This window comes from Anoplophora glabripennis, unplaced genomic scaffold, assembly GCF_000390285.2.
Source record: "Anoplophora glabripennis isolate ALB-LARVAE unplaced genomic scaffold, Agla_2.0 scaffold213, whole genome shotgun sequence".
In the NCBI taxonomy this organism is placed as follows: domain Eukaryota; kingdom Metazoa; phylum Arthropoda; class Insecta; order Coleoptera; family Cerambycidae; genus Anoplophora; species Anoplophora glabripennis.
In genome coordinates, this window is record NW_019416344.1 from 528,873 (window position 1) to 555,855 (window position 26,983).

Consider the following 26,983-nt stretch of genomic DNA (forward strand, 5'->3'; position numbering starts at 1 on the left):
TTATGCGCAATACGGTATAATCCGCACAAACGTTCAGAAGGTCTAGAACGTATTCAAAATGTATTGACAAAACAGATTTGAGGAAAATTTAATAATTTGACACAGGCCTTAGATACGGTTTGAATCGTTAAAAAAATCATGTAAACATTCGTATGTACAGTTCTCACACAAAGAATGTTGATTAGATCACATTAAATCAGCAGTACAAGTGAACTGATGCTGTATGATCTATTATTGTTTTTTAATTCTATAATTCTTTCTTTGGTGTTCGTCTTTATTTCGTATTCAGTGACAGTGCTGTTTTTTTCTGTGTTCTGTGTTACTGTTTTGTTGTTAATCAGGAATCAGGTGACATTTCTGTACAAATAGGTATTATTTCTTTTTTAATTTTCACTTATTCAATACTATTGTAAAATGCAATAATCGATATATTTTTATATTTAACGTTTAATACATTAAAGGTAGTATTGGTAAAAATATTTTTTTGACACGTCAACAGATATTAACAATATTTATAAGCATATTTGTTGTAGGTATAAAACACTACAAAATATAAAACTACAAGATGTCCCAAACAATCCCTCTTATCTTAGAGGAAGATGTGGAACAGGGCGGCAAAGAATATGATGAGGACATTGAAAATGATTTTGCATATCGTAATAATGTAGCACAAGCAACGAAGTCCATTCGCATGGCATTTATTCGGAAAGTTTATGGACTCCTTACAATGCAAATATTTCTAACCATCGTTATTGCTAGCATATGTATGTTTACTCCCCCCATAAAGGATTTTGTACATTCAAAGTAAGGAAACACTTTTATGTATCTCAAAAGTATTTTAATTTAGTTATTCAAAGAAAATTCCCGAAGGTCAATCAGGAATACATTATATATTTGTTGGGAATGATAACAAACCGTATCAATCTAGCCCATTTTACAGGAGAGGGTACAAACATTTAAAAAACAAATGTGTGTCTTAAGTTTTGATTCAAATTTGAAACTGTGTAAGGCAATATACAACTTTAAATCAATGTAAACTTTAACAGTCTAGTGGTCTTGTATACAAACCAATAATTTACACATTTTTAAGACTAGGTAACATAGAACTTACACATTTTTAATTTTATGTTATAACGGCAAAACCAATTAATTATAATCTATATATACTTATGGTTTTGCAAACAGATGTGGCATGAAATTTAAAACAAGTTCAGCAGGTACAAAATCTAAAAAACAAATTTTTCAGAGTTACAAGGTTTTACATAGAGTGTAGAATGTGTGTGCATCTTCTGTTTCAGTTTTGTTATGGTGCAATATTTCATGTACATAATAATAGTTGAAATTTATAATTCATTTATGTTAATGTTGTATTTCATTGGTAATGTCGAACAGTTCATTCAGTACAGTACTTTAAGTTGATCTTATCAACATACAGTTAATTTTAATCCCAGCAATATTGATAACAGTTGCATTGTCCTGGTCTTAATGTTACAATTTATAATACATGTAATAAAATAAAGATATGTGACCAAAATTAAAGACTTAAATTATCCAAATGTAAATGTAGCCAGTATAATTATTTACAAATGAAATAAATATATTTGGTAAATAGTGAAATAGAAAAGAAACTATTTTAACTGTTACAATAAGAATTTTTTTGGCACCTCACTTAAAGAATTATTTATTAAGGACAAATAAATGTATTTGGATTATTTAGAAACCTTCCAGTAGGAAAATTAATATGAAGTGATACTAAAATAATTTGATGAATATCTATTTATCAGTATCAAATAATATGTGGGCTATATTTATTTTTATTATGTATAGATCACTTTTGGTTTAGACTATTCACTTACTGGGTTAAAACGTAATTAAATGCTCGGACACCACTTCGTTATAAATTTGATGCAATTTTTAAATAAAGTTTTCCAAATTCACCTTGTCTATACAAATAACGGTTGCTACAAGTTCATTACTCAGGAAATAATTAATGATATATAAATGTTTAAAAACCAGAAGTTTGTTTATGATTTATTAATATGTAATATCTGACTTAGCCTTTATAACATACCGTCAGCCAAGGATCTACAAAACTCTGGAGTGAAAAATTCCTAAATCTTCTGGATTTTTCCCTGCATTATCGGTAGTATTAATGAATTCTAGTCTTTGTAGCCCCTTTGATGGTATGCACCTCCAGATCATGACACTGAATATTTTACTGTACGTTTTAAGTACCCCTTGGGGAAGGTTTCTCTTGCCATTCGTATCACACACTTACAAAAATTAACATGTTAAACATAATCTTTATTTAGTTTTCAAAGTTAATAATTATTGCCTCTAAGGCTACTTTATCTTTTAAAAGCCATAACCAGAGTTGTGTATCCACTGACAACATTCCCTCGATACTTCATCTGTTTCTTGGTTCTACACCGCTGCAATGTCTCACAGTATCCCTTGCTTTTCATCAATGGAAGTCAAACAGAACTCTATCCACATCTACTCTGTTTTTTGATGTTTTAATTATATTTCCATTGGTGGATTCACTTTGCTAGCAATTTTTTTCATCAATTTCCCTCGCTCGTATTGTTGAATTATTTCATGCACGTTTTTTGTGGTTGCTAAGTGGCAAGTCATAGTTTTGTACAATATTGTTGTGATAGTGTCATAAACACTACTTGGTTTTTGAGGCAAAACGGAGTCAGCAAATTAAGTCAAATATTACTGTGAAGGGTTTACAGACCAGAATAAGTTTCTTATTTATAAAATAGTCATTGAAATGTTATCTAAAATGATTGTAAAATGTACCATGTAGTGCTAATGTAATGGAAAAATACAATTAGTAATTAAAAAAATGGTAACTTTGCCACTTTTTTCAGTGATTGGATCTTGATGCCCACTTTCCTTGGTAGTATCGCATTATTACTTGCTTTGCACATTAAAAGAAGGGAATCGCCTACGAATCTAATACTTCTTGCCGCATTTGTAAGTATAATCTTTAAGAATAAGTAATAGGTATAGTACGCAATTACATAAGTGATTTATTAATAAACAGTAATAATTTAATTTCATACAAAATTTAAACAAAATGATATTTATGGCATCAGTAATTTGTAAAGTAATGTGCTTGTTTTTAATAAATACGGGGTATAACATAACAATATATCAAAAATGAAGAAGTGTTTACCTCTTCCAGATTAAGAATATTTTTTTATATAAACATCTGCCCTTGAATCCTTTTTGTTTTGGAGATACAGTGTCAATGTTTTCAAAAAAATGAAAAGTGAGTGTGAAGTTTGAAAAAAAGTTATTTGGTGGAAATTTACACATAAATATTCTTGGAGAGCATTGTTTTAAGTTGGAGTATTTATTAATTAAAAATCAAAATTATTTAAATTTTTTCATGTAATTTTTTTGTGAAAAATATATTCGTTTAAACAAAAAAACATTTGAGTTGTCAGTGTTACGAGAAACAACTACTCCGGGAGCTATATGCTCCTACCAGCGTTGAATTATACTCGTAACACCTAGTGCAACAGCTAGGATCGTTTGTCAGTTTACCCACCAGGCACAGACCGGTTTCGGACTTATTAGTCCTCATCGGCGTGTCATAGGTGTGACAACCGACCCAGCTATTTTTCGTCGTATCATCACGAAAAGGAAATACATTGTACGCGGGAGTGCAAATGGCTCCATCTGTCATCCATCAGCCATTTGCGCTCCCGCGTACAAAAAAACATTTGCTGATTTTTTGCCGATTCGCATACAGTTTGTTTGTAAATATTTAAACACTTTTACTATAAAACATAATTTTTAGTATTTATAAGTTAGCTTTAGGAAAATTGTCATTGTTACTGCATTCTATTATTTAGCGTGTAGTAATAATCACTGTACATGATTTACATGGGCCAGGACATTGTATTCATAAAATATAATAGAAACTGCACAAAATATAAGAACAAACATGAAAACTTATCTGTAGATTATTATCTACACATAACAACCACTTTATAATATATAAATATAAGGAGAATATATGAAAAGACGTATTGAAAAATGTATTAAGGTCTGGTGATGCCATTTGGAGCACCTCTTGTAAAATCATTTAAATAAATTTTACATTTATCTTAGCGTGTCATCTTTAGAAATCAAACCAAAACGATAAAAGATATATAAAATGGCGAAGAAATCACTTTTGTTCAGAATAAAATTTGTATTTCAAAATAACTGTTTTTCCTAGATGTGCTAGACTAGCAATTTTTTAGGATATCCTCAACATATCTGTCACTGGTTTTCAATTAAAATTTAATTTTTTCACACTTAATTTTATTTCAATATCTTAATTTTTTCAGATGTTTAGTTGTTTGTTTTTTCTTAATTGAAGCACTGTATATCAAAAATGAAAGTTTAAAGAGAGCAAGTGTTTACGTAAAAAAATATTGAATGAAATTCAATTTAAATAAGAAAAACGTTTCCTCATTTTTTACACATTGTGTCCCGTGTTTAATGTTTCAGTGCTGAGAGTATTCAAATTCAGTTTATAATCTTTAACACATGAAAATGTAATGATAATGTAATTATGTAAAAAAGTCTTCTTTCCACATCTGACGACAAATATTTTGTCAGTTTTGTGTTTAAAAATGTACCAATTAAAACTTTTTTCAGACCATTGTTCAGGCTTACACTATAGGGGTAATCGTTACATTCTACTCGCAAGCTGTCGTCTTACAAGCACTGCTGCTAACATTCGTAGTACTGGCAGGGTTGACGTTATACACCTTTCAAACCAAGCGTGATTTCTCTGCCATACATTCTGCGTGAGTATTTATACGTTAATAAATCAAATGAAAACATTTCACGACTGCAATGTTACTATTTTCAAATTTACTTTTTAGATTATTCGCTGGTCTCTGTATATTGATAATAGGAGGATTTATGCAAGTGTTCTTACAATCCACCATTTTCGAGATAGCAATTGGTTTCAGTGGTGCCTTGGTATTTTCGCTTTTCATCATTTTCGACACTCAACTTATTATGAAAACTTTGTCCCCCGAAGAATATATCTTGGCAACAATTAATTTGTATATGGATATCGTTAACTTGTTCTTGTATATTCTGCGTATTCTACAAGCCGTTAACAGGCAGTAATTGTGTGTATATATTTAACCCATTTTGTGATACCCCCACAAAATTGTATTGTTTTGTATTATATTTTTGACACCGCACCTTGTCTGTGTTATTTTATGTGTGATGTATAACGGCTACTACAATAAATATGAGTCAATATATTATAAGTGCAATCAGTAACAACTTAATAAAGTATTAAAAAGTAGCAGTGATATAGGAAATACTAGCTTCTTTTTCCACTAAGAAATTTTTTTTAATAAATTATTCCATTCCATTTGTTTTGTCGGTTCTTTATATCCCTTTTTTAAGAAAAAAAAAATGTATTCTCTCAAAATCTCAAGGTATCAACCACAATTATAAAAAAAAACAAAATTTTTAAATGTATATTTACCTGTTATTACAATTTATAAAAATACATGCAAATATTTTGCCCCCACCTAAAATTGATACCTAGGTTTTATTAAATTGTTAGAAATATCAAGTCTTAATATCGATAACTTCATGAAAATGACATTTTACATACAATTTTCTAAATTTAAAGCCATATTCAATCGTTTCTTTTGCGTTGCTATAAAATGAGTAGTTTTTGAATAAAGTTGGCATTTGTACTCCAATAAAATTAGATCATAAAATCTGAAAACTTGAAAAAATGAAAAAAGTAACTCCAAAGTTGGCAAATTGCAAATAAGGCAAAATTTACGTGTTTTTTCACCTGCCTGAACCGAATTTGAAACGTTCAAGTAAAAATACTCGCGTTTGACGAGAGCGGTGTTCACGCGCGTGCGCGGGCCCGGCGCTCCCGCGTGCAGGTCATTAATTAACAACTTAACTAAACTGCTGCTAGCACATTTACTACATGAACTATCAATGTAAAACTTTCCGAAAATAAAAGTTTTACCCTTTTTTTAATTGTCTCTAAAATCCCGGTCTGTTACGTCCAGTAGTTAATTAAAAATTAATGTTATACAAAAAAGCTATCTTGGGAACAAAGAGAGGTAAGTAATTTCCCTTTTTTGTTAAATTACCATAAAAATAAGTTCTATTTAATGCAAAGAGTGAATTCCCGAGCGGCTTTTGCCTGACCCTGGGACAATTTGTTTATAACGCTGTCTTACAGGTCCTACTTTGTTAGTTGTAAAGGGCTACTTAATTTCAACTTTTTGAAACTTTTCTAAAATTAACGTTTAGTAATTAAACAATTACTTGCAAGAAATCAAACGTAATTAATTTATTAACAAATATCTGGAGCAACAATTTCATTCATAGTCAATCAAATCGGCCTTTGGCACACATGTTGGTCATTGCATTGACCGTCTTTTCCATAAATTTCATCAACATCCACCGCTTTTTGCAGTAATAATGCGCAATTTTCGAAAACTTATTTCTCCGTGTTTATTTTACAGTTGGCATTTTGGTAAAATATGACTTTAAATACCTTAAACTGTAGGTAATTTGCCTACAACATAAAATGACAAATTTTCCGATAGGTCGTCCACATTTTCGTGACCAGTAAGAAAAAGTGAAAAAAACACGTAAATTTGCCACTTATTTTCCAAGTTAGCGTCACTTGATGTTATCATTTTACATGCCCTTCCCTATCATATGCAATAAAATGTCTACTAATAATTTTTTCACGTTCAAACTCTAAATCAACAAGAGTATTGATCAAATTAGATTCAATCGCAATTATGCCATTACGCAAATGAAAACGTATTGAATATAGCTTGATAAATATAATACAGTCTTTAAGAATTAAGGCAATAAATATTTTTAAATAAGTTAGCAACAGCAAATAAATCACAGAAAATTACTAACAAAATTCAGTTCATTATCTATAACTATATAAAGGTGTTAATGAAAACTGAACCAAGTAATCTAAACCGGGACAATTTTCGCAAATATCACGTTATATCACTTTTCAAATAGCCATTTCTTCTAAATATACCTTATATATTGCCCCAATTTAGGTAGTAGTAAAGCTTTAAATTTTGTAAAATAAAGTTAGTCACAAGCTGTTGAGGCTCTGAACATATCTCTTTAATATCCTGTATGCAAAATATCACAGATAAAAGAATTAAATATATGCACGGGTGACTCAAAGTAAATATCGGTTTTCAAACGTACCTTGTACACAGCATTCATAAATGATTACAAGCCACATGACTAGTCATTTTATTTCCTTCATGTCAATTAAATTTCGGTAAAATTAAAACAATAAGATCAATAATACATTAAAACACAACATTATGTTTCACTGCTTAGTGATGGTATAATTTTTCACGAGATTTTATTCAACAAATAAGCGACCGCATTATCTCGAGTGTAGACACAACGGTTTGTCATTGTTTATTGTAAACGAATCAATATTAATAATGTTAAAGTCGAGTTGCCTAAGCTTAGCGGTCACATGGCTTGTAATTATTTATGAAGGCTCCATATAAGTGCCAGAAAGGTTGTAGAGAGGATACTGCTACCTACATGTAGGAAACGCTTGCAGAGTAACAATAAACATGGTGTGGTGTGGTAGGAAGAACAATGCACAACATAGTGATGAAGAGACATATTTGCAATCAACAATATTTGCCGTGTTCATTTTAAAAAATGTCTGTCTATCTACAACCTTTTATGATGCGTATATAAGACACATTGAGAAATTTGATCACCCTGTACAACTGCACAAGTACATAATTTTAATTGGAGCACTTAGTAAAGAATTGTATCATGTGGCAGTATACTTTCAATGTACAGTTTAGCACAAAGATATATGAGATATATAGGGTGTTTACAAACTTGGAGAGGATCTGTTAATGGTAGATAGAACTCAATAATAACAAACATTTTCAATAATCAAAATACTGAATTAAAATTGTTAAAACTTATTGAGAATCTCTGGAAAATTCCTCGAGTTAAGGTGCATTCAGAATCAATTTGCTAGCCAACTTACACTTCGGCACAAAAGTCTGCACGGATTTGACCATTCAGAATAAAATTCAGGCGACACTTGGTACATGCGCGTTGGCTTCAACTTAAATCAGCTGTTTTAGCTGTATACTTTAGGTTATATTTATATTTTGTTTGTTTTCAAAATTTTAAATTAAAATGTACAATAATAATCCATAATAATAATTAAAATGAGCCAATTCCAAGCTGCTCCCGAAGAACATTTTCATAAAATTCATGATTTCTACGGGCCGTTAGAATTGGTCTTACTCCCCCAAGACCTTTTAATGGAGTTTTTTTTGCTCGAATTGCTATAATAGCTGTCTTTTTAAGTAACAACAACAGCATTGTTACCTGTAAAAGAGGGGATAATCAGTTTCCCTTTCTTCCATTGTGGTTAATCAACATAATGGTTAAACTAATTTTAAAATTCCATCAAATTAAAATTATGTTGACATTTTATTAAAACAATCATATTGCGCATATCCCGTAACCGGCACGGAAGTCGGCACGGACGTCAAAGTTTGCAGCTTGCGAGGTTTCACGCGCACTTCAACTCGTTTGCCAGCTCGAGATTTTATCCTGAATGGTTACATTGAAATGCGAAAGGTAAGCACGCGTGGCCAAGTCAGACTTCGCCCGCGAATTGATTGTGAATGGGGTTTTACATATTACATAAAAAGAGATGAATATTTGTGGTCATAAATTGCATAAAAATTAAATTGAAAAATGAATTAACATGGTGATAATGTATGGAAACGCTGATAAAAACAGAGTTAACTGCACATTTTGTGTGTAACAATTTCCAGAGGCATGCACCAACACTTGTAAACAAAACAGATCTATTGGTAAAGTCAGCGGTTCCAAAAAGGTATTCATTGTATCAATTTGTATAAAATATTTCGGCGAATCGAGTTTTTGTACCTCAATTTATTTATTCTTCAAATATCCTCTCCAAGTTTGTATAAACCAGGAAGTATTATACATATTATAATTTTATTATATCAAAATAAAGCCCATGTACTATCATCATCATCAAATAAAAAATTATGTAAATAATAAGCCTTATAATAATGGCTAACGAATCATTAGTGATGACATGTACAGCCGTGGACAACAAACATTTTCTGACCTAAACTGCTTGTAATCTTTGTAACACCAGGTTTTATGATATTGTCTGTAATTACTTATTTGTGGCATTTTTATAGTGAGCTCAAATAATTTAATTTAATTTTCTGATTCCTTCTGGTAGGTGTTAGTTATTTAAAATTTAATTTTCTTTTCATATATGGGTGGCACATACACATATTCAATTAGATAAAAAAGTACTATTAGTTTCATTCCTGAAATCCTCTAAATGTGTTAGGTCAGAAATCTTTTTCTGTCCAATGTTGTCCATTTTCACTAAACTTAAGTCAGTAAATAGAATATCAATGGTTGGTAACGTATAACTTGTATGAATTAATATAAAATATATATTTCGATTTGGTTATCACATGATCAGCTAGCCTCTCAGTAATTGAAAAAAAAAAAAGGAAACCTACTTCACTTTCTTAGAAAATTATTTAAAAAGTATAAAGAATATTGACATACATAACGAAAAATTAAAAGATGCGGATTTGCTAGCACAACAAATATAAATATCATGTATTTATCTAAGCGTAAGTCTACTTAAATCTAGATGGGCAGAAGGATCTTTGTTTTTTAGTATTAGTAACTGATATATTCGAGAAATATAATATTTATATTTGTTGTACTATTTTTTTTTTTAATAGAAAAAGATGTACATAACGTCCATAATTCACAAACACATGAAAATGTACTTTATACATCTTAAAAATATGTAATCTAATATAATTTCAGATTTATATAGTTTGCCTTACTGAGAATTTTACTTTTCCCCATTAAAAGCCACAAGTTTAAGATGAATTACGAGCCTTTCATATTTTCAGATTTTTACATTCTACTTCAATTCCGACTTAGTTCAAGATAGTGAGAATATTTTTTACATTATTCAAACTGCTATTACACAAAAAGGTAAAACGCTAAAGCAAGTTAAATATGATATCACAAATTAGAACATTTGAAACAGGTTAATAAAATTTCCATTACAACTGTAACTGCTTTGTAACTAAATAAATCGGTAATTTAATTACAACAAAAAGCATCACACAAGATGCTACAAAAATGTAGGTCAAGCTGTGAACCACATATTTGGCTGATAATAATTAGGACTTGCCTTATGTAATTTTTTATAATGGCACCTCATGTTCAAGATACAAGGTATCAAACCTAAATTTAAAAATATTTTTACTAATAACTCACTATCTTTTTAAATATTCAACAGACCTGTATTTTATGCTGACTTACTTTTTGCGTCGTTTTGGTCAAAAGGGCAAACGGGAGAAAGGAGATTGCAGTAGCCATTTACACTCAAGTTATTTTTGCCAAACGTTCATTTATTTTTTTTTCATTTCATTTTTGCAAAATTTTGATTTAGGGTTTAATTTTTAAGATATTGTAACTTCGTGGGTTATGTGCTCAGAATATTTTTGTTTACAGCTTAACTTAAAGCTTGGTATGATTTTAAAAACAATGATGTATTTTGAAATATCAACTTCGGCAAGAGTTTTGGTTAAATGTTCTCTTAATTTACTTAATTATTTAATACAGATCATTTAAAAAATTAAATTAATTTAAAACTTACGATTTTAAAACTGGAACTCAGAAAATAACACAAACGGAAAAGACCATTGAATAAATTGAAAGTTCCTTCACAAATACACATTCGGATGAGAGAAAATATGCTGGAAAATTTATAATTTTAGATTTCTGAAATTCATTTTTATAATCATCAAACTGAAACCACTAATTTTATGCTAGACAAATATATAAAAAAAAAAACTTTTTAAAACCCCTAATTGCAAAACTAATTTGGCTGTTAGCCATTAATAAGAAACCCCCAGGATGTTTTTGTAAATCTCATTTCATTGATTTAAGAGAAAAGAAATTAAAACACCAGCAAATGGGTCCATATTCAAGCAAGTTGTAATGTCTCGCAAACTACGCCCAAAATCAAAATTTTAAAAGTGAAAAAGTAACTAGAAATACCTAGTTGAAAATATAATAATCATAGGAATGTACAAAAAAATTATCACAACCCACTTTTGTTCCCTTAACACTTTGATTTTTTTTATAAAATTTACACAATAGGTGCCAGGAGAGGATAAAGTCCACGAGTTATTAATAAAAACCGTTTTTTTAAATCATAATTTTAACATCCTATATCTTGAAGACGTGTTTAAAGAATATTTTAAGGAAAATCCGATTTATTTCGCTCAAAAATCTGTGCTTCATATGAAACAAGAGTTTAACTTAAAAACTTTTACTTTGCAAAAATTCTGCTTCGAATGTTTAAATCATTTATATATAAATATAATCGACTAAATTTATCAACAAATATAAATAAAAACTAGATATACATATAAAAAGCCCTCATAAATGACTACAAGCCATTTGACCAGTAATTTTGTTTGGAATAGTAGTTTTATTTCCTCCACGATGGCAATTATATTTCGATAAAATTAAAACTATCAAGATTACATTAAAACACAATATTCTGATTCACCGGCTGATCATTGGTGTAGTTTTTCACGAGATTTTATGCAACAAATCAGCGATCGCATTATCTTCGACGTAGACATAACGGATTGCCATTGTTCATTGTAAACGAACCATTAATATTGATGACGCTAAGATTTAAGAATTTTTGGCTTGTAATAATTTATGAACGCTCTGTATATCTCTGTATAACACCAACAACAATCCGTCAGAAAAATAATCAATAAAACTAAGTACACTGGTTATTGCACTTGTAGTACAAAAATATGTACGAAGACTAGGTTTAGGAACTTAAAATCATACAGATGAAGGAGATTGCACTCCAGAGGGTCCGGAATTTTCGTGTTCTTTATGATGAACTAACAAATCAAATTCACTGCCTGACAAAGACTTACTAATCAGTCGATCCCATTGCTCCGGGCTAGCAGGTGCTTCATTTATATTCCGGATCTTTTCAATTTTCTTAGGTGATGCATCTATAATATGGGATAATTTATTTTTGTTATATTTAGCTGCTCATTTCTTTTCGAATTAACAGACCCGGAAATGAATTTTTTTGTATACCTTTCAAGGGACGATCAAGGATGATTCAGGGAATGTAGGGATTATCATGCAGAATTTCAAAATGATAAGACGCAAGGTGTCTCAAATTTGATATTGCACTATTAGGGGGCCATTGAAACTGACGTCAAATATATTTTTTACATTTTCCATTTAACTTTTTCCTGGAACTATTATTAAGGTTAAAATAAAAAGCTGTCTTAATTCTGTAGTCATTGATGTTTGTGGCAGTTTAATTACTAGAACTTAACAGTTCAGTGTGTGGGAGAGAAAAGATAAGGTCGAGAAAGAACCTGTATCCTTCTTCAGTAGCACTGTAAATAGTTTCATTTAACATATTTCCATCTAAAGAATTTTTAAAATGTCTCAACAACCAAGTGATACCTTTCAAATTTGATTTACACTGTGATGGAACGATTTTGTTAAGCTGAAATCTTATCACTTTAAAAGGGCATATCGAGAGACAAATGCAGAAAAAAAATCAGGGACCTAGTTTTTATGTTCAAGGTTTATAATATTTCATTGCATATAATCGATAATGAATTTCCCCAAAGTCGATGATTGTAGATCCTCATACATTGTATAAAAGAAGAAAACTGAAAGTATTTATTGTTAAACTTTAGTGCAATAAAAATGTGGATGACTGTTAATGAAAATACAGATATGAATAGTAATAAAACAAAATAATCAAACGTGTTTGAAGAAGACTACTTCAGAAGCCATTTTAATGATACAGATACACAAATGATAAGCTCACCTTTCACACAGTGAAATTATTTTTAAATTTCTTGACATGACAGCGTACGCAATTGCCGAACTGCATTAGTTATATTTCAGATACATTTCAACCAACAAAAATTTTTTGAAAATGTTAATATAACCTAATTAGTAGAATTAATCTTTCTCAGGCCACAAAAAGCTCGAAATTAAATAAACGTCTTCAAAAAGCTCAAAATTAAATAAACGTCTTGTATCGTTAAGACTTGTAACAAGAATTTACGTAGATACAGTACATAAAACAAAAATATTATTTATTTATTATACTTATTAATTTATTTAGAAGCTAGGGCCCTTAAATTACAAAAGTAGAAAAGAAAAAAAAATAAAAGGTAATTAGAAGAATTGTTGGTCATTAGGTAATAAAATAACCGGAATAACTTGAGTTTTCTTTGACCTTAGGAGAAGTTCAATGACATCTTTTATTAAATAAAGGAAAGGAGAGAGAAAAATACACGAAATGTAATTAAATCACAAGTGACACATCAGTAAACGCAGAATTAAAATTGCTTTAGAAATGTGCGTTTTAAAGACAGGGCGCCGTATTTAAAAAAAATATTTGTTGGTGAGAAACCTTTCCCTCTTTTTTTGCTTTAATAGTCCGCTAGATGAAAAAAAATAATAAAAAGATTTGTTTGGAGAATTTTCAACTTTTTATAATTTCGATCACTCTGAATCTTTCACTCTTTACTTCGTTCCACTGTCGATATCCTCATTATAGACATCCTTATCTTGTACACGTTATATACATGAGAAATTTATGATTAATTGTTTATACTTACACAAATGTCCATTTTGTGCCCTTATTGTTTCCTGCTTGATTATTATTTCATTTGTAACATAATTCTCGCGTCTAATTTGGTCACGGAGTTCTCCAGGTACGTCCGGAATACACCACTTCACAACTATCATCACAAAAACGACAATATTTTCAAAAATAACCACAAACGTTAATCTTGCTGCTAAAATCTGCCAGTACATTGACGTTCTGGCATATTCATTAGGAGTATCGGGGGGTTCTCTATAATCCGGATATCTAAATCACAAGAAAATAAATTGAACAGTAACGTGCATCTTTCCAGGCAATTTTTTGTGAATGACCTTACCTGCAAATTTCTTCATATGAATTTTGAGGTTTGGAATCATTATGAAAATCATCTGTCTTAAAGTATGACAACGAATAGTTCAAATAATTATCTAAAGTATGGTGCTGACTCAAGTAAACTAATTTAGGGATAAATTCTGAGGTGAAGGCTATAATAAAACCCTGAAATTAAATATATAAAAATGACTGATATAATAAACGCAAATATACCTTACGTTAGTAACTACAGAAAGCTTTCCTATGGAATCTAATATCCTATACCATACACCAATATCTTTAACTCTCTGAGAGACTGGTCTCCTATAAAAAGTTAGCAATTTCTTCGCATCCAATCTCATTTCTAGAATATTGTTCAATAAGGCAAAAAATGGAGCCAATGGAAATGCAGCTACAAATATGGTAACGAAACCATATTGTAGAACTGAAAGAAAAAGATTAAATGGATGAATAAAAGATATTAATCAGAGGGTAATAACAGAGAAAACGTATGGAACACATATGTCTCTTTGCAAAGACACACCATGGAATAATTTTAAAAACAGTTTAATAGGGTCATTCGTAAGTAATTAAACATTTAACTGTGAATAGTTAATCATGCCTTAATAAAATATTGATAGTAAAATGGATACAGGGTGTCAAAGAAAAATATATTTTTTTGTTTTTTTTAAATATTCTCTTGTGAACGTTGATGGTTGAAGGTTGTTTGGTGAAGAAATTTATGTTACATCTTTAACTCTGATCTAACTCCTAGAGTGCACTAGATATTTTACCTGCAACTTTACAGTAGAATTTGCTGCATTTTCTTAATAGAAAAGTATAGTTTTTTGAATCTCTAAATTCAATTTGTTTTGAGAAAAGTGAAAATCAAAATTTTCATGCAAATATTTTTAACAGTTTGTCAAAAATATATATACAGGGTGTAACTTTAAGTGAGGATCAGTTTTTAGGGGTTATAGTATGTCTTCTCCTGAATTCGAATCTGAATTTTTTTTTAATCAAATAAAATAAGAAAATGTTTGTAAGATTGGTTCAACAATTAAGGAGGTTCGATACCAAAAAAAAATGGTAAGAACGTTTTCAAAGCAATTAAAATCTGTTAATAAATATGCAAACTGGCTCATGCAAAAATATCAGATCGATTGCCAACGTAGTTTTTTTGAAAAATGATATTAAAAATTATGCTCTTATACACAGTCTTTTAAGGAAGTTGCAAAAAAACTTTCATCAAACGTGAATATTGCTCTTAAAAATGGTTAGGATCGGGAATATAAAATTTTAATTAAAGAATTAAATTTTACTAAACATTTTAAAACAATAAAAATATGCACTTACAATGTAATTATTGAGATTGAATTTAAATATGGCAACGCTGTACACTGTATTTAACGCCTCAACTGACGCGCTATATTTGAGTAGCTCGATTACTATAAAATTATTCCAGTCAAAAATATATACAGCAATAACATCTATTAAATAAATTTGTTGTGATCTAATGCAATATAATAGCAATTTGAAACAAAAATTAAAAGAATCTCTTTGCAAAATGAACAGATAGATGTTCTGTCATAACCTTCAATTCGACAAGGCGACGCGACGTCTCACTACCATACTCCGAGCTTCTTGATAGTCATCATAGGGATTCCCAGTTTGCACATTTTATTTTTTTCTCATCAATCCACATCTTATCTGTTTCATATGCCTTTTATATTGCTTTTTAGTCATTACTTTTCCTTTGTATCTTGGATGTTCATTCATGTTTATGGTATACCCGCTAAGAACAGTTGATAGTCGACCTAACTCTTACCACCATGCCATACTGATGTGCAATGTTGCCAGATTTCACCCATAGTGTTACAAGCTCTTAATGAATACATAGACACTTTTATATAAATAAAAAGTTAATTGCTGTGCATTAAACACGCAAAATATATGTGAGCTAATATGTGTTGCATAAATTTCATTCGCATATATCATATCTAGTTCCATCAAATTAGTTTATGTAATATTGGTACTGCAACAAAACTCCAATTTATAAGCATAGGCTTCCCTCCCGTACCACCTGCCCCGCAAGAGATCTATCGAACCTCCATAAGAGATCACAGGAAGCTTTCAACGACAATGCTAATGTTGGATGTGAACAAATTTGGAGAGTGAGTACTTTAACCCAAAATCTTAAATTCCAAGAGGATCCTGGTATGAGCGCTACAAAATTTCAAGTATGTCATATGTCGTAAAAATCAGCTGAGTAAACAGATTTACTTATTTCTGTATATTTGATTTATTTATTACTGTTTGAGTTTTTGGGATTACTTGTTGGGCGCCGTTTTACAGTTAATCTTATTTAAAAACAAATCAATTTTTGTTTATGTGAGATGATAGCGCTCATGGCAAACACCCATTCAATAAAAATAACACTACAAAGAGGCGGTTCATGGCGGTTGGTATGGAAATTTGCTTTTAACAATCTTTCCTGTAAATTATGAGATTTGCCAACAACGCTTACTGCAGTTTCAAAGTGGGCATGCGCTGCAACTAACGCTCCAAATATTAATATTTTGATTCCTACTATCGACAGTTAAGTGTTACACCACTACTTATGGATCATCTAGTACAGTGCCTATGTATATATTGTCTTACTTATAGTTGCTTACCCATTTCTAAGTATTCAGGAAATAAACTTCTCGGTCCCCATTCCACCAATTTGTAGTCCTTCAGCCACTGTGGTCGATAACCTTTATTAGAAAGTTTATCCTTAGACAAACCAGTTTTGACTTTCAGAGTGTTCAACCATTTAAAAAACAAAGGAAACAACATTTCTAACACAGTATTCATGGCTTGTTTACCGACCATGATGATTCCCAACTGAATGCAAAGTTCCATTAAGCAACCTCCCGGACCACACTGAAATCATGTATAAATTATACTTGGACTTATGTATTTGTATTAGGTACCTCTTCTTGGCGATATCCAAATATTGTGTTATAATCTTTTGGATATCCTACGAATCTTCCCTTGAAAAATGCTATATAAAAAATTGAAGCATAGTAATTAACAAACTGAAGCAAATAAATTTTTAACGTAAGAGAATCATCAAATTCTGTTTGTGTCCTCAGTAATTCAAATTCTGTTAAGTATTCCGCAACAAACGTGTAGATCTGAAAATAAATCCGACAATATATTCAAATTTTAAATTAATTTCTTAAATCACATACATAATTAAATATGAGGATGAAAACTAAATTGATACAAGCGGCAGTGCTAGTTGTAATTAACATTGCTGAACTGTTGGTGACCAATATAGGTGATGATTTATTAATAGTTTTCAAAGACACCAAAATTGACATCCTATAAAGAACTACTGCCACTACAGTAGCTAAGGCTAAAGTAACCTAAAAAGTAATTTTTAGCTGACAGTATTACATTTTCATGCAACTTACTAATAACAGAACCACTGAAAAACTGAAAATTGTCATCGGAACACGGAGTCTCCAAAAAGGCACATGAGGTTCCATGGTATTAGTAACAACGTTAACCTGTTTTCGTTTCACATGGGAAAGACGGGCTAAATACTGGGGTCTCGGGTGTTCTTCTTGTATATCAAAACCTGTTAAATCCCAGCGATGGGTTATTTCCGCAGAATACCTTTTCCACATTTCCAGAAACAATGTAGCTAGAATGGTACATTTTTCTAATAGTACAATCTACTCTTTCAAACGAATATTTTTTTTGAAGTTAATTCATAATATCTATGTCAAATAAATATAAATCAACTCGTGATTTTTGTCAGCAATAGCATTTAAAAGCAGAAAACTATTATACTATTTTAATACCATGAGAACAACTTACCCCACACAGACATAAATACAGCAAAAAACACTGTCGTAGCATTGTCAAAGAGGTAGGTAATTCGAGCATGTACACAAGATTCCTTTATATCCCAATAGTCACACCAAACATTACACAGTGGACACATTTTCTCTTTAATTTTTTGGTTACAAATATCCTCACTATATTGACAATAAAAAGTAAACTTTAAAAACACATTTCAGTTACATCTTATTAACACATTCAATGCTCTTGGGCGGCTTGCCAACAGCATATGGCCCAAATAAGCCAGTTTTATGTTTTGGACTTTCTTTTATCCAATTTTAGAAATAATATTTTTTATTGGCGGTTTTTATTTTAGAATAAATAAATCATAATATTTAAATGATGTATTTTATGTTGTTTCGTTTTAAATTCCAACAATTTGGTATTATATGCTGTTATACGTATATATTTTTAATACATTGCATTTTGACAATTTACTCTATAAATATAATATATTTACATAGAACTTCTTTGAACTCCATTAACCTCCAATAACAAAAATTTTATTTTAGGTTGATGGAGTTGAAAGAAGTTTTTTTATGTTAATTAATAGTGGCGGCTCTTGACATAAAGAATAGGTGAAGCATATTCATTAAGTAATTATTGACTAAAAAGAAAAAAAAACAACTCTATGAAGTGAAGCGGAATACAAATTGATTGCGATCCGCGTCACTTGCTTATGCTACACGTTGTATACATTGTTGTTGCTGTACGAGGTTAATGCTCGCGTTCAACGAAGGCAATGTTTTTTTAGAAGATGTTCACCGCGCAACTATTCTGTTTATTTCAGTGTATAAAACAAACAAATACATTTTCAATATAGAATTATACCTAAATTATAAAATTTATATAAAATTAAAAAATATTTTAAATGCACTTCCAAATGGAAATTTTAGATAAGATAATGCGTCACTTGCGTCACCTGGCAAGTCGCCACTGATTAATATCTACCATATTTAAAAAAAAAATAATAAAATTTGATCTCTATACTACATAAAATCGCATTTGATTATAAGAATAAAATTAAGATTTGTAATACATTCAAATGTGTATTGAATAAAGGAATAAAGTCTCAAAATCTTTGAATAAAATTATTCATTCAGTGGCAAGATAAAATACTGTAACTAAATCGCATATTGATTTTGCATGAAATCTATTATTTATAAATTGTTTTACTGAATGATTGAAATATTTATGCATTGAAGCCAAAAAATTGTAAGAGTCTGCTTTTGACGAAGCCATAAAAATGCAGGTTTTGGCTGAAGCATATATTAAATTTTTCCATCGACCTTAAGAGGGCTCTATAGCAAATGGGCCGCCACTAATACATTTTTATAGAATTTATTACACAGTTTGTCTAAATATGAATTGATGCTCAAATAACAGACTTTCCCCCATTTTACCGCAGATTTTCTATAAAATGGATTTAGTTTGAAACTCAAATTACTTTTTGGTGTAAAGAAGTTTGTAATTTACAAGGCCACTCATTAAAAAGTGGCAAATTACAAATTTCTTTACAACAAAAAGTAATTTGAGTATCAAACTAACTCCATTTTATAGAAAATCTGTGTTAGAATGGAGGAAAGTCTGCTATTTGTGCATTGATTCATATGTGTAATAAAATATATAAAAATGTATTGCTGGTTGCCTGTTTGCTATACAGCCTTCTTAACAATTTGACTTTGCTTTGTTAATCAATATCTTTAATTTAATATCACTTTTTAGACATCATCTTATTTTACATGTGCAAATACTTCACAGATTCAATTATTTCACGTCCATTATTACTTCACAACCAGTAACTCATTCTGTTCAGTTATAAAGAATGTGAAGTTATTGAGTCTGTGAAATATTTACGATGACACTTTTCATTAAGAAATAAATTTGTGAAACTACATTTTATGATGAGGTCGACCGAAAACTTGTTTACTGTAACAAAATATGTACTCACTTACCTGGGTTGATTGTTATACAGTGTGGCACAGGAATAAATAAAACAAGCTACACCAACCAGTGCCGCGGGTGTCAGCATGTGTGTATAATAACCCAACCACGCGAAATACAGGGCTATTTTCACTCCAAAATATTCCTTCACGCAATCGAGAGGTTGATATCTGTACCATTTACAAATGGATGCCCATTCTGTATAAAGTAAGTTACGTGTGGAACCAGGTATTTTCAGATCTCCCTAAAAATTAATAACATAACAAAAGAAGTGAAATGAAGAAGTGTCTTCACAATGGACATTAATTATTACTTACATCGTGAAGTGGATACCCAGCTAGGTACGCCTTTTCATCCAACAACCTTTCGATTCCAAAAGAAAAATCACTCTGAGGGTTATTACTAAATTTCTTTCTATCTAAAATAAATTGTATAATTCTTGAATGGATCGCTGATGTAAAAAAACAAGGAGAATTTACATCAAACCTAAAAGAGATTTATCAAAAGTAACATATCATTAAAATTCTAGAGTCCTTACAAGTATTCCCTGTCTCGGCTATAAATTGCAGTGAATCGATGTCCCTTATCAGGAAACGTCTTTTTATCTACAAAAATCCAAGATTTTATTTTGTCCCACTGATTATTTATCCCTTCTACTAGAAAATTTGTCTGAGTTGATACCTGTCTAAGTGCTGGAATCTACAATAAATTCTAACCGATTTACTAATTTTCTTTCACCTTCAGGAGAAATTCTTGGTTACTAGTATTTACAACTCCTATACTTCAACGTAAAAAAATTTTTAACTTGCATAAAGAGAGAAATGGATTGGAATACAATTTTTCAATTATAATAAAAATTTATATTTTTAAATATTTGAGAATATAGTTAATACAGAAGCATAAATGAGTTACCAAGACTTCTCTCTTAATAAACCTAATTATATTATTAAAAAATGTTTTTCCACAATCGTTATTCTCTGTTCGTTACTATGGGGTATGTATGGAAAGGGTACTGTCGACAGAAGACAAAATGGTACCTGTTCTCCAGAATAACCTAATATTTATTTATTTTCTAAGAAAACATAAGTGTGTCACTGACAGCAAGTAGGTCTTTTTTTTAGACTATACAAACAACTGTTATGAAATCCTATGTGAAAATCATATTATAAGCTCATTATCATCTTGCTAAAAATAAAAAGGTATCTACATTATTAGAAATTGTAGCTTACTAAAAAATCAGTAGTATTAATGTATTTGATTATTCTGGGAATTTGGACCAAGAACATTTTGCAACTGGCAAGTGAAGAAACCCATTACCAAGATATTTAGATTAGTTAAAAAAATATATCATTAGAGTCTGTTACTAGTTTAAAAAAGGCATAAGTTGGTTAGTATATCATTAAAAAAATTACAAACTGTAACCCTTGTTAGTAAAAACCCTGAGCTAGTATATAATTAATACCTTCTTACTAATATTATTTAACACATTAGATTGTTGGCATTCCTTTGGATTACTACATAATTCCTAAACAGAAATGTTTTTCAATAGATGGGGTGCCCTTTTTTCAAGTCACATCAAGGGGATCTCAGTTATCTTAACAAAATTTTCATTTTTTTGCCAATAACTCCAAAATTGTTCGTCGTCAAATTCCGCATTCCGCCTATTTTGATCAACGCTGTATCTCTTAAGATAACCAAAATCCTTATGATGTGGCTCGAAAAACATCCGATATAAAAATAACAATGGTCATCGTCAGAATCTCACTGTTAATAATCTTGCATACCAATTCTTTTAAATTCATTTACTCATATTAAAAACCAGTTCATACCAAACACTTACCTCTCTCATAGGCATCCTCAATTTCAAAATTTCACTATATCTTCTCAACACTTCTCGGGGTGCATGAATCTAAAATATTAATTTGAGGAAAGAAAACACTTTTACAAGATTGCTATTAAAAAACAATTTTGCAAGATATACAATATAATTAGGTATACCTTAATAAAATTAAGCCCATTTTGTGCTTGTGCTTCATATTCAATCTCAAGGCCTTCTTTCAACAAATTATTTTCAAAAATTTGTCTTTTGACGTATGCTTCTGGAGTTACTGATTGTTCACCAAAAGCATCCCAAACTAATACGAAATCAACAGATCTTATCCCATCAATAAAAAATATCTTTGGTTTTGCACATTTAGTTGCAATGTGACTAGATTCTTTTCGGTATGGAGCCTCAATATTATTTGGTAAGAAATACTCACTTCTGGAAGAATTTTGCTTTATCACAATTTCTGGTTTTGACTGAGTTCCGTCCATAAAATCCCTTAAAAATTGTATATTTTAATTAATATCGGTATTTCATGCTTCCCTTCATCATTATAGTACTTGACAGTCCTTTTAAAAGCAAAGGCAGTTTTTATATTTTGAGTATACTCCACAGCTCAATTTAATTAGTTAAAACACATTATTCACAAGGGACAACTGATAACTTATAATTACATTAATAAAGTGGTGGTTCCACCTATGAAACATCCATAATTATAAAATATATTTCAAAATTAGTGTTGTATGTTGCGAACAATTCAAAGTTCTAGAATCCAGGAAGATAACTGCAGAAAAGTAGATCATCAGAAGAGAGAATTTGGAATAATTTGAAGTGCAACATAAATTTTAGGTAATATACTCACTTATCAGTATCTAAATCTGACTCCAAATCTTCCGCACTTCGGTACAAACTCCCCACAGACATAGCAGCTATATCCTGCTGCTCATTTTTGCAATCATAAAGAAATACTTTATTCGAGTAATTTTGTTCGTTTGAAGATTTCTTTTTATCTCTAACTGATTTATATGTGGGTGATGAAGATGGACGAGTGTATTCTGCAGAGTTTGCATGATTAACAGAAAAGACGTTTTTACTTTTCACGTATTCACCATTTCTATACAGAATTCCTTCAGGGATTGAAAGTGTACGTAACAATGGGGATTTGTCTGAGGAATATAGTTTGTGCTTGACTTCATTTTGTTCTTCTAAAGACATTCCCAATCATCAATTAATTTGCATCTTTACCGATAATAAAGAGAAATAATGCATTATTTTTGAATGGGCACATTTTGACCTTAACAAAATTAAAAATAATACTCACAAGTACTTACTATTTTCGTTCAAGTGGTAAATAAGCTGGAATCGCTACTTTAAAATAAAAATTCTTTTCATCCACCTTTACCTATTTATAACATTCACATAAATTTAAAAATACATTGTTTGCCAAGTAAAAATGTTTGTGTTTCGAAGTCGAATGGTTTCTATTTTTTTAACACTGACTTTTGAATCTCTGTTTAAAAATGTTTTACTTTGTTTTTAATTTTGTATAATTTATATTTGAGTACAATAAAAGAAATGAGATGACTGGACGGTGTGACTGTATTTCAGACTTGACAAAAAACAGAATTAGATGACAGATATGAGACATTAGAACTTCTACGAAAATTAGTTGTCTACCTGGAACTACCATTGAATACGCCTACAAGATTTAAAAAATTTATTTACCGAAAATATGTCATTATTTATTACTGCATGTCACTCGTTTTTCGTATGCTAAATTAAAAAAAAAATAGGGGAAAATAATTTTAATTTTTTCAACTTCAACGCCATATGTATCTCATTTTTATTTATTTGGGTACTTATTTTATCACGTGAAAAAAAAATTTATGAAAGAAGTCCTTGTGCCGAAAGGATCAGTTAAAGGTTATTTTTAAAAAAAAATAAAAAATTTCACACATCGAAAGAAGTAGACAAATAAAAAATGCTCTAACTAATATTTCGCACTCCAGTAAGATTTTGAAATTTCAAAAATCAATCTGTTTTCAACATCAGAGAGCTTGGAATGACAATACCAATCCGGAAATAAATCATTGAATAATTACTCTTCTTAGTTTTCTTTCATTATAGAATCTGTTGGTGACGTTGATTGATTAGTATATAGTATGAACACGATGTGTAAATTAGGTATGATTACTTTAAATTTTCGAGATTTTTATTTCCATTCAAAAGTTTTTTATGCCTTGAACGTATTTGAAATTGGTGATGTAATAAAGTAATAAATAATAATGTATCCACAACCAGTTAATGAAGGAGAGTAAATGGTAAATGAAATTTAACTTTTTTATTAAAATGTAAAAAATTTGCAAAAAAAATTATGATCAGATATTTAGATTTACAGCAGTGTGTGCAAAGACTCATACTGACACACATCTTGACTATTACTATCAATTTCTTATTAAGTGAAAATGACTGAAAACAATGAAACAACTCCTGTAAAAAAGGTTGTCCCAACAATTATTGATGATGACAAAAATACCAAGCTGCACTACTCAGCTGCTGTTGGGAAAGAAGAATTGTTGAAAGATTTAGAAAGTGAACAAAAAATTGATACTGAAAATTATCTTGGTTGGACTCCTTTGATGATGGCTTGTAGAAATGGACATTTAAATGCTGTAGAGTTGTTATTGAACCACCGTGCTGATGCCACAAAGAAGAATAAATATGGTAAGTCTATAAATATATAAAACAATTCTAAATGAAAAAGATATTTATACCTAATTTGTGCACAGGGTTTCCATTTATATTTTTAAACCTGAATCAAAAAACATCCCATTTTCCATAAAATCTTGGAAGCAAATAAACAAATAAAAGGAGAATACAGATCTAATTATCTAATAACTAATAATAGTGTTATGTAACATATTCCATTATTTTAAATTAAACACCTTGAAATATTTACGTTCAAAATGTAAATAGGCGGTAGGACCTACTTAAATAATTATTTGCTATAATATCGTTTAAGTTATTTAAATTACATTCTAACTTCTGTAAGTATATTCAATAACTCCCGATTACTCTAAAACGACTTTGAAGAATATCAGTAAACCATATATTTTTGGAATTATATCAGGCACAGATATTTCTGAATAGAGGAAAATATATGTGTTCCTTTTAAATACATAATAATACCATAATTCATTATTATTATTATTTGTTGTTAGATAATTAACACATTATTATACATTATTCTTATAACATGCCCTTCACGCTATCTCCCTTACTATTTGCGATAGAACGTCTAAAAAAGTTATACGTTACCTATATCTACACTTTTCGACAATTAATTATTTGAAGAGTCCAAAATATAGCATGAGAAAAGCATAAAATAACATTTGAATATATTTTTTTCTTATTTTTTGTAAACCTCATACTACAAGTGTGAAAATATAAATAACTTTGTGTGTTAATTTTGAAAATGAAAATAATTAAATTTGTGAAAAATTTTTCTGCAATTTAGATGCAGATTCCAAGTAATAATAAATATTGTAGTGCCTTTTAACACTTTGCACTTGCAGGTATGTCTGTGTTCCTAGTGAGCATAAGTAGTGGAAAATTAGAAATAGTACATTTGATTTTGCAACACCTTCTCTGTGGAGGCGTTTCAAGACAGAGTATGCAAAAATGGTTTTCGCCCCTGTCTATGGCAATTTTATTCAACGATCAACATATTCTAAGGTATTTGATTGAACAAAGTTTTGACTTGAATGCTACTACACGACTGACAGGTTAGTATAATTGTTGAGTACTATAAATGGAACCATTGTATAAGTATTTACTTATACAATGACGGAACTAACTAGTAAATTAACCAAAAGTATCCAACAAACATTTTTCTGTGAAAAAAATAAATAGAGTAAAACAGAATAGATTAAAACAAATATAGTAATTACAAAATAAAAATTAATTTTTAAATACCTCTTTTAGGTATCTCACCATTAATGTTTGCAGCTGCTATGGAAAATTGTGAGGCGTTCACTCTACTTATCTCCAAAGGGGCAAATGCCACATTAAAAAACTGTTTTGGTTTTACTGCAAATGGAATTACAGAATTCAGAAACCAGAAGCTGGAAGGGAAATATAACGAAACAAATTTTCTCAACCCTGCAAATTTGATAACAAATGGTCCGCATATGCAACCTCAAATGCCTGTACCCCCTTACATTGTCATCAGCAGTCCTCAACCAACATTTTATCAACTATCTCCTAACCAGTTAGTTCCTTCACATATGAGAAAATCCTCCAATACTATATCACCCGGCTTTTATTTTACGACTCCAAATGTGACACCCATTACTCCATTAAGCTTTGTACCCCCGCCTCAAGTATTCTTCCCACCTGAATTTTCGCCCAACCAAATGTACAGTACAACTTCAGTACCAAACTATTATAATGACACTGATTTTCTCAATGTTAGGGTGAATTCAAGTAATGTCTATTTATCTCCCATTCCTCAAACCATGAATTACCCCTCACCTTGTGTATAAGTTAGTTTTTTAAATGTTTAATTTTACATGGTAACTTTAATAAATGACATTTTAATTCTTCATGATTTAATCAAATGCTTATATACCTGTATTTTACCGAAAAATCTAATTTTTTAAAACTTTGAAATTATATGAAATGCAGATAGGTACTTTGTTTAATAGTAATTTTGGTTAGCTAATAGTGAAGAAATAATTGTATAATTTTTTTAATTTATTAATATTAATTTTCAAGAGATATCTTTCAAATTATTTATTATAAATTTTGTAAATGATTTGAATATTAAATATCCAATTAAAAATCCAAGTTTTTAAAGATGTAAATCTTATATAAGAACCCTACCTCATCGACACTGAGATTTGAAGAGGTACCTAATTTAGTTTAAATCGTAAAAATAATCGATACAGCTTGAAATTTGGCAATAAGATGATGTTTGATTTAGCGTATAATGCAATAATTTTCTCTGAACTAATTCATTTGACATCTAGTTTTTCTACAGAAAAACCATTGAACATTTTAATTATATTATTTCTGTGCTAATGGTATAACATTTATTTTTTTTATAAAAGAACTACTTAATATTAAGTTTGTATGCCACTGGCTTTCTGTATTTTTTATAAAATTTTACCTGATGATGATCCAAATTGCATTAGAAAAACATTGCTTATGAGTTT

General features: G+C 30.0%; 3 protein-coding genes across 5 annotated transcripts; 2 read left to right on the forward strand and 1 right to left on the reverse strand.

Annotated features, from left to right (window-relative positions):
- The first annotated feature begins 261 nt into the window (after positions 1-261).
- On the forward strand, positions 262-5,398 carry LOC108907867 (protein lifeguard 4-like). 2 transcript variants are annotated; one of them, XM_018711690.1, is made up of 5 exons: positions 262-369; positions 534-804; positions 2,877-2,982; positions 4,663-4,814; positions 4,893-5,398. In XM_018711690.1, the coding sequence occupies exons 2-5, from the start codon at positions 566-568 to the stop codon at positions 5,143-5,145; spliced, it is 750 nt and encodes a 249-aa protein (XP_018567206.1). In that variant the 5' UTR covers positions 262-369; positions 534-565; the 3' UTR covers positions 5,146-5,398. The 2 variants fall into 2 exon arrangements, with proteins under 2 accessions (XP_018567206.1, XP_018567207.1); XM_018711691.1 differs by lacking the exon at positions 262-369 and adding an exon at positions 396-461.
- Positions 5,399-11,842: 6,444 nt separating this feature from the next.
- Positions 11,843-23,367, reverse strand: LOC108907878 (anoctamin-5). Of its 2 annotated transcripts, XM_018711705.2 has the most exons (17): positions 23,089-23,367; positions 22,630-23,006; positions 21,941-22,265; positions 21,783-21,851; positions 21,405-21,467; positions 20,481-20,641; positions 20,260-20,428; positions 19,954-20,186; positions 17,975-18,135; positions 17,566-17,798; positions 17,341-17,517; positions 17,080-17,283; positions 16,780-17,029; positions 14,344-14,549; positions 14,130-14,290; positions 13,806-14,059; positions 11,843-12,161 (listed from the first exon to the last, which is right to left on the reverse strand). In XM_018711705.2, the coding sequence occupies exons 2-17, from the start codon at positions 22,980-22,982 to the stop codon at positions 11,983-11,985; spliced, it is 3,198 nt and encodes a 1,065-aa protein (XP_018567221.1). In that variant the 5' UTR covers positions 22,983-23,006; positions 23,089-23,367; the 3' UTR covers positions 11,843-11,982. The 2 variants fall into 2 exon arrangements, with proteins under 2 accessions (XP_018567221.1, XP_018567223.1); XM_018711707.2 differs by lacking the exon at positions 21,405-21,467.
- Positions 23,368-24,232: 865 nt separating this feature from the next.
- On the forward strand, positions 24,233-26,340 carry LOC108907866 (ankyrin-1-like). Its single transcript, XM_018711689.1, has 3 exons — positions 24,233-24,491; positions 25,343-25,552; positions 25,752-26,340. Exons 1-3 carry the CDS (start codon positions 24,233-24,235, stop codon positions 26,309-26,311), a joined length of 1,029 nt encoding a protein of 342 aa, XP_018567205.1. The 3' UTR covers positions 26,312-26,340.
- Positions 26,341-26,983: the final 643 nt, after the last annotated feature.

Coding starts and splice junctions, on each gene's coding strand:
- LOC108907867 (XM_018711690.1), top strand. CDS start 566: ATGTCCCAAACAATCCCTCTTATCTTAGAGGAAGATGTGGAACAGGGC. Junction 2,983..4,662: donor TAATACTTCTTGCCGCATTT/GTAAGTATAATC, acceptor AACTTTTTTCAG/ACCATTGTTCAGGCTTACAC. Junction 4,815..4,892: donor TTCTCTGCCATACATTCTGC/GTGAGTATTTAT, acceptor TTTACTTTTTAG/ATTATTCGCTGGTCTCTGTA.
- LOC108907878 (XM_018711705.2), bottom strand. CDS start 22,982: ATGTCTTTAGAAGAACAAAATGAAGTCAAGCACAAACTATATTCCTCA. Junction 22,266..22,629: donor TCAGATTTAGATACTGATAA/GTGAGTATATTA, acceptor ACAATTTTTAAG/GGATTTTATGGACGGAACTC. Junction 14,291..14,343: donor AGCTTTCTGTAGTTACTAAC/GTAAGGTATATT, acceptor ATTTAATTTCAG/GGTTTTATTATAGCCTTCAC.
- LOC108907866 (XM_018711689.1), top strand. CDS start 24,233: ATGACTGAAAACAATGAAACAACTCCTGTAAAAAAGGTTGTCCCAACA. Junction 24,492..25,342: donor CACAAAGAAGAATAAATATG/GTAAGTCTATAA, acceptor TTGCACTTGCAG/GTATGTCTGTGTTCCTAGTG. Junction 25,553..25,751: donor TGCTACTACACGACTGACAG/GTTAGTATAATT, acceptor TACCTCTTTTAG/GTATCTCACCATTAATGTTT.